Below are 7,515 nucleotides of genomic sequence, written 5' to 3'. Positions count from 1 at the left end.
TATAATTTATAGGTAATTGCAGATTAGAAAAATGACCAGATATTATTATTTATTTATCCAAGAAGAGCTGCTGTCTTGCTAGAGGATTTGCCTTAAAGATTATTGCCTGATATTTATTGGGTTGTTGGAAACAGGTAGCACACGATATTTGAATATCTCTTCAGCACAAACTTGAATTGCATGATATTGCACAGGAAAAACGAATACAACGTTGGCAAATCTCAGTGTAAGCCTGCAATTATCAAAGTCAGACGGTGTGAGATCTTTTTTTTTTTAAAAAAAGGTAGATATATAGGATGATGGCATAACCCATCGTAAGCACAGACCAAATCCATTGGACAGAGCCATCAGAAAAGTGAAGTCCTCCCTCCTTTTGTTTGCACCTGTGGATCGTTTTGTTTCAAACCAACAAAAAAAGAAAAAAAAGAACATCAATAGATGAAGTCGAACTCTTCTCGGCACTTTCCCTGCGTATTTTTTAATTTTTTAAAGATGGCGACGCCCGCCAACCTGAAATTTTTTTGGATCAATGCACGCCATGGAGCTCACATCTCGTATAAATATCCCCATAACACTACCAATGACAACTATCCGGCTCCAATATCCCATGTAGAGACGTGATGGCGCTTGAAGCTTCTCTTGAATCCACTCCGACTTGGGCTGTCGCTGGCGTTTGCTCCGTTTTGATCTTCATAGCCCTCCTTATAGAACATGCCCTCCATCTACTAACCTCGGTATGCTCTCTCTCTCTCTGTCTCTGTGTGTGTGTGTGTGTGTGTGGGTGCAGGGGTGGGGGGGTGTGTATGTGTGCGTGCATGCTCTCGCGCCACACACGCACACACGAATCCATGCTCTTGTGCATATTTTGAATGAAGCCTAGTAATCACACCCGTTGTCCACTTGAAGGAGGTTTTCGAGTGCTTTTTTCTTTTTTCTTTTAGAAAGAATATTGTTAAGGAGGTTTTAAAGTCGAATCAGGTAATTCCTTCGGATGGGTCATCTTGTAGGCTTCTCCAAGAAAACATGTGTATGAACACACATAAGTGTGTCCAAAACAAGACACAAGTGGGTGTGAAATCGACTTGGGACTAAAACTTTAGTGAAACATTGAAATTGAAGTCAAATGAGGGGTTTGATTTTCTTGATTTCTTAGAAGGCAATGCACCGGAAAAAGATGCTTCTTTATCAAGCACTAACCAATAAAAATTGCTGTTTGTTGATCGTAATCATTCATCGGCTTTAATATAAGGTGTGGCCCTCACCAAGCATATGGTGGAATTTCATCATCCTCTGACCTTTGTATGGATCTCACATGAGTGGAGGGCTGTGACTTGTAGAGCAGCAATAATTAATTGTTGTTTGCACGTGAGCAAGAATACACTGTGCACGTATATCGTTGACTGCAAGAGCCACAAAATCCACACTCATACACTAGGCTATGCATCAGATTTAAGCAGAAATCCGTGCTGCATGTAGATTTCTTTTGTCTATGGACATGCCAAAAAGATTTCACAGATGGAGATGCTGTTGAGTTCTATGTATAACTTTGATTTTGGTGCATGATCAGTTCGTCAGGAGAAGAAAGAGAAAGACTCTTAACCAGGCTATCTATCAGATAAAGGCAGGTTAGTGTTAGAAAGAGCGCAATGTATCGAACTTGCTCATGATATGAGATTCTGCTTCTATCTCACAAATGAAACTAATGGAATATCTTTGCTCTTGTTGAAGTACAGAACTTAGGAACTTGGGGTTCATGTCCTTGTTGCTGACAGTTGCTAAGCAACCCATCTCAAAAATCTGCATACCGAGAAGTTTAGGGGACTCCCTTCTTCCATGCAAAAATGCCCCAGTTGAAGAGATGGATTCTTGTGAAAAAGAGGTGATATCTCAAACTATATGTCGATAATCTTTTTCCCAAGTATAACAGTAGAGAAGAGAGGGAAGAAATTGAGAAAACGAGATTTTAAACATCTGTCCATATGGCAGGGGAAGGTTCCTCTTTTGTCTGCAGAAGCTACCCAACAGCTGCAGGTACTGATCTTTGTGATGGCTGTGCTCCATGTCCTCTGCTGCCTTCTGACTTTGGGACTTGGAGAGGCCAAGGTAATGTTGATACTTTGTTTACAATCATAACTCTGTTATTACTGCGACCTCTTAAGTATTGTACTTAACCTCCAATATGTTTCAAATATTTGAACGCATTAAATAATTTTCAGTAGGAAAAGAATTACAATGGTATGAGCCAGTTGGTATTGCTCAAATAAGACTTAGTACGGTTTGGCTCATATTGACATTTGTTTATGGAAACAGGAAGGAATTATATATTCTGCCCCAGGTTGGGTGTAACCAGCATTTACTAATTTTACTTGTTATACAAGATCGCGATAACTAACAGCTCATCCTTTGCTCAGATGAAGAGATGGGAATCATGGGAGGAAGAGACCCGAACTTTAGAGCATCAGTTATCTCATGGTGAGCCTATGGTTGTTATCCATAAATTTCATATGTTGCACTGAGGCGTACCAAATGGGTATCATGCATGGGTTATTTTCTTCACTCATTAAGAGCTAACAATGTAAACTTCATAGTTTTCCTCTGATAAATTGATCACAATAGTCGATTAATTCATGGTGCCAAACTGATGTTTTAAAAGGAAATATTGTAATTCATAACGATCAGTTTTACCAAGCAAGTACGAGGTCGATTTAGAGAAGGTCGATGATAAGTTTCATTTTAGATACCTAGGAATACCAGTAGTGACAAGAAACTGCCCAAAAGTGCTCGACTCTTTCAATGTTAGAGAAGGTTTGATGGTAGATTAGCATCATGCATGGAGAGGCAAATCGTGTCTTATCCACTCTTCCATCTTATTACATGTCAATTACAGTCTATCGAAATGGGTGATCGGAAGATTAGACATGAGGAGAAGGGCATTTCTTTTGGAAGGGTAAGCAACAGGTCAGCGGATTCAGCAATCTTGTGAACGTGCAAAATATCTGAAAGGCAAAGTGAAAAGGAGGCTTGAGGATCGTTAACCTAGCTAGAAGACTTCAATACAGCCATGCCATCTAAATGGGCTTAAAAATAACCTTTGCAATGATGACAAGTTGTGGAGACAATCTGTGCATTCGTTGTTTTATTATTCGAGGAAGAAATTGGAAGAGAGAAATTGGCGCCGCCTTATTGGTTTATCGCAGATCTGGAAAGACATTAGTAAGAACCTGCATGCAATTTGGAACTGTGTCAGCTTCAAATTAGGTAGCGGCGCCAACGTGCATTTCTAGGAAGATGAATGGCCGGGGAACTCTACCTTGAAGCTTCTGTTTCCAAATCTTTATGGCAACATTAGCAATGTTAATGTCACAGTGGCATCTCAGTAGAGATGGCGAGATCATAAATGGCAGTTGCATATTGTCAGACCCTAGCAGCAGATGGAGGAGAAAGAGTTTAATGAGCTAAGAGCTTATTGGTCGGGCTGCTTGTGTCCTGGAAAGGATGCTGGAAGTCGCACAACATTGTATTGCTTGATCTTAACAGGCTTTTCATTTGCTAATGTCGTTGCTGACTGTAGCAGCTAGTGTGAGAACTTGTATGCTTAATTTTTTTAATAAACAAGGGGGGGCCTCAAAAATTATACGGTTGATTTCAAAATACCTCCATGACTATTTCATTCATACGAAAATATTTCCCCAGATATTTTTTTTTGATTAAAAGGGAAGCTAAGCGGCTATCCGAATTTTTATTTAGAAGATGAGAAGAAAATATTTTCTTGATTTATCAGTAAGATACTTGAATGCATGTTATGCAGATCCTCGAAGGTTCAAGCTTGCGAGGCAAACATCATTCGGGAAGCGGCATCTGAAGTTCTGGAGCAATCACCACTTGCTTCTTTGGCTCGTTAGTTGGATTATAACCTTACAGTTATCTCTCGACATAAAGGATCTGACTAGGATTGCTTAACAGTAATATTCATGCTGCTTTCTATATTTTCAGGCTTGCTTCAGAAGACAGTTCACCGATTCAGTCTCGAGAGCTGACTACTTTGCTCTACGTCAGGGCTTCCTTAGGGTAAGACATAGGTACAAATCAAAGTAGACATGCTAGAGTTTCCTCAGGGAAAAAAAAGTAGTCTGCAAAAATTCGCACCTAATTATTGGTAATGAATACTTTTTATTTTGGACTTCTAGCTTCATCTTACTCAGAACTGCAATTTTGATTTCCACAAATTTCTTCAAAGATCTCTCGATCAAGACTTTGTGACGGCAGTCAGAATCAGGTATCCATCCAAGAAAACATATTCATCTAAAAATAATCCTAATTCATTTGCTTAATGCACATATTCTTATTGGTTGCAGTGATTGGGTCTGGGCATATGTTATCTTGATCATATTTTTCAGTGCTCATGGTAAGACAATTTTGTAATAGATGTAACAAGGCAGGCTTGAGTAATACCCTCTCTCATGTTTGTCCTTTTTATTCAGGATTTTACAACCATTACTGGCTGCCCTTGATCCCCTTGGTGGTAAGAACATTAACTTTAGTCCATGATAGTCTTCAGGAAGAAACAAAAATAATTGAGGACAGAAAATTTATGTTCTTATTGCAGGTGCTATTGGGTATTGGAACCAAGCTAGAGGTCATCATAACCAGAATGTGTTTAGAAGGCAAAGAACAGGCAACTGTTGTTCCAGGGACTGTTGGCGTCGAGCCCAAAAATGACTTATTCTGGTTTGGAAAACCTCAATTGCTTCTGCATGCGATCCAATTTATTCTTGTTCAGGTATTTCTTTCTGCACATCAAAAGTTTTTTCATTTATCATCTCAGTCCGACGATGCATTATTTTTCTGAAACCTTTTTACTTTTTTTTTTTTTTAAGCAACGAGACTAGTTGATTTCCTCAACAGAAATTGCAAGTAAAGAAGTTTCAGTTGTTTTTTCCAAGAAATAAACTACCTTAAAGCTTTTACTTAGCATTATTCTGTTTAGTAATCTATTATGAGATTAGCCCCTCAGTACAAGCTACCTATTTTAAACCCTGAAATACAGTTTTCAAGTAACGAAAAGATGTAGCCAACTGGAAATATGATGGACTGTTTAAATAAAACATAAGCAACCCACTGGACTTGGGCAATGCTCAAGAAAGCGTTTCTTATGTTAGCCAGTTTGAAGGTTGGTGTCACAAACTAAGACTGGAGAATGTTTGAGTCAACTCTTTTCCTTACAACTCAAAAAGCAAAAAAAAAAGTGAACTCTTTTCATTTGCCACTTAGGCGGGTAGATATGTTGGATATGCGTCCAGTTTTAGCAAATAATATCAGATTTGGCTCATTCTTAAAAAATAAATAAATTGAAAACCTCAATATATTTTAAAAAAATTCTTGCACATCAAACCAAAGTAGTAGTTTATTGAGACCATGAGCTCTATAGCCTCTGCTATAAAATTAAGATAAAATAACAGTCATTCTGCAAATATTTACATATTGTGCAACAGCAGTGTTTTGATCAGATAGTTTTTTTGGCATTGCAGAACTCTTTTCAGCTTGCATTCTTCGCTTGGACATGGGTGAGCATATGGAGGTGTTCTTTAGTTCATGCATATTTGTTGGAACACCGTGCTAATATTCTTGCCATGCAGTACAAATTCGGGCTCCGATCTTGCTTCCACAAAGAAACAGCGGACATCGTCCTGAGTTTTGGAATCGGCATCGTCGTTCAGTTCTTGTGTGCTTATGTTACGTTACCTCTATATGCATTGGTCACCCAGGTAAAATCATTCACAAATGTTTATCTTACACAAAATTATCCTTGGTACCTACCTTGATCACATTTGTTTCTCCCCACTACTTGTTTAATGCTTGCTTATCCTTGGATCAGATGGGTTCATCAATGAGAAAGACCATATTCACAGACACAGTCGTTCAGGGTTTGAGGAATTGGCATGAATTAGCTAAGAAAAATCTTTCGATGAAGACATCCATACCTTCGAGTTCTTCGTTGCAGCCCTTACCATGTCCCCAGAAATCAGGTGTCTCACAATTTAAGTATCCATCAGGAAGGAGGGAACTATTGGAGATCCAGAGAGTTGCAGAAGAGATGATTGAGTGCTGTGTTAACAATGTGCCATACGATGGTGAGATTTCTTTCAGGATGTGGAGGAAGCAAGAAGTGATTTCTCGACAAGGAGAGCGTCACTGACAATGTTATGAGTTTGGTATTAACGATGTAGAGAATTCTATTAATTCAGCCAATATTTTTTCATTGTTTTCAACAGATGCAATAAATTCTTAAAAGAGAAGACTCGTGCAATGGAATTTCTCTTGTGAATATCTCCACATGACAGCTTAGAATCTGTGCCTGGCCTATTGTGGACTTCTTTTGTATATTTCGAAAAAAAAGGGTATAAAATTGAGATAAATCACTTCCCCTGCAGAGCTAGCGTGGTATATGACTAAATGAGCTTTGGCAAGATTTGTCAATCCAGTTGCAAAGAATTATTAAAATAGTGGACCTATACAAAATTGTGGCAGGCAATTAAATAGTTGATCGTGAAAAAGAAATCCATGCAAATAGCTCCTCACCATATCTCCAAAAAAAAATTTGCATGGTTTAACTACGACATGCATTAGCTCGCACTTGCTCCAGTGGTCATATCCTTTTCTTTAGCAACCAAAGATCATGAATACAAATCTTGGATGGTATATCCTTAAGAATCTGGGCTTAGATAATTATAGTGCGGGTGGGTCTTCCTTTCCTTTCTATCAAGAACAATTGACACTTAATTGCATAGATTTAATATGAAAATAAAGGGCTAACAATAGAGAATTATTGAGATAGGGGTCAATGAGCACTTCCTTTTTTTCTTTTTTCCTTTCTATGAAAATAGGACCAGTTAAGCTACAGGCCTAGATGGCACCACCATTTTATCAGCTTTGTAGCCCCGCTTAGTAGTAACTCAAACTTGTTTCTTGTTATATGTCCATTTGTAATTCAAATTTTAATTTGAATCAGTGTAACTCCTTTCAAATATGTAAAATTAGGTGAAGCCTGCAACTACGAGATTAGTGCAAGAAGCAAATTAATGGAGATTTGTCTGGACTAAATGTAGACCAATTTAACTCATGCCGTTTTATGCCGTGGCAAGCATAAGCTGGTTTTTGCTCTACCAAAACATTTCAAGAATGAAATTGAGTCCAAGATCACCCTTGATCTGCCCTAGCACGATATCCCACGTAGGAAACTGTGAGGACCCGTGCGGGCGTGTGTTTAGTCCCACATCGGTTATTCGTTGGGTAGATCTTGGGTACTTATATAGGATCAAGGAACCCAAACAATACCTTCCGGCTAGCCATTTTGGGTGAGGTCCTGGGTTGTTACAAATGGTATCAGAGTGGACCGGGCCCATAACTTATGTGGACTAGGGAACACTGCAGCACGGATCCATTGGGGTTGACCACGGAAAGATCGTGGTGTTTGTGATTAGATTTGAATGGATTTGAACCCTTAGCCTGACGAGG

The 7,515-nt window shown here is 38.8% G+C and overlaps 1 protein-coding gene across 1 annotated transcript; it reads left to right on the top strand.

Moving 5' to 3' along the window:
- The first annotated feature begins 599 nt into the window (after positions 1-599).
- Positions 600-6,289, top strand: LOC103702570 (MLO-like protein 12). The gene is made up of 14 exons (XM_088723044.2): positions 600-734; positions 1,568-1,625; positions 1,734-1,879; positions 1,987-2,103; positions 2,412-2,472; positions 3,809-3,897; positions 3,994-4,068; positions 4,188-4,276; positions 4,356-4,405; positions 4,482-4,522; positions 4,607-4,780; positions 5,529-5,564; positions 5,637-5,765; positions 5,876-6,289. The coding sequence occupies exons 1-14, from the start codon at positions 621-623 to the stop codon at positions 6,194-6,196; spliced, it is 1,500 nt and encodes a 499-aa protein (XP_088579170.1). The 5' UTR covers positions 600-620; the 3' UTR covers positions 6,197-6,289.
- Positions 6,290-7,515: the final 1,226 nt, after the last annotated feature.

Source organism: Phoenix dactylifera, chromosome 5 (assembly GCF_051530095.1).
Source record: "Phoenix dactylifera cultivar Ajwa chromosome 5, Ajwa_hap1_PhDact_Kaust_v1.1, whole genome shotgun sequence".
Taxonomy (NCBI): domain Eukaryota; kingdom Viridiplantae; phylum Streptophyta; class Magnoliopsida; order Arecales; family Arecaceae; genus Phoenix; species Phoenix dactylifera.
The sequence above is the reverse complement of the archived record's forward strand: the minus strand, read 5'-3'. Positions and strand labels throughout refer to the sequence as shown.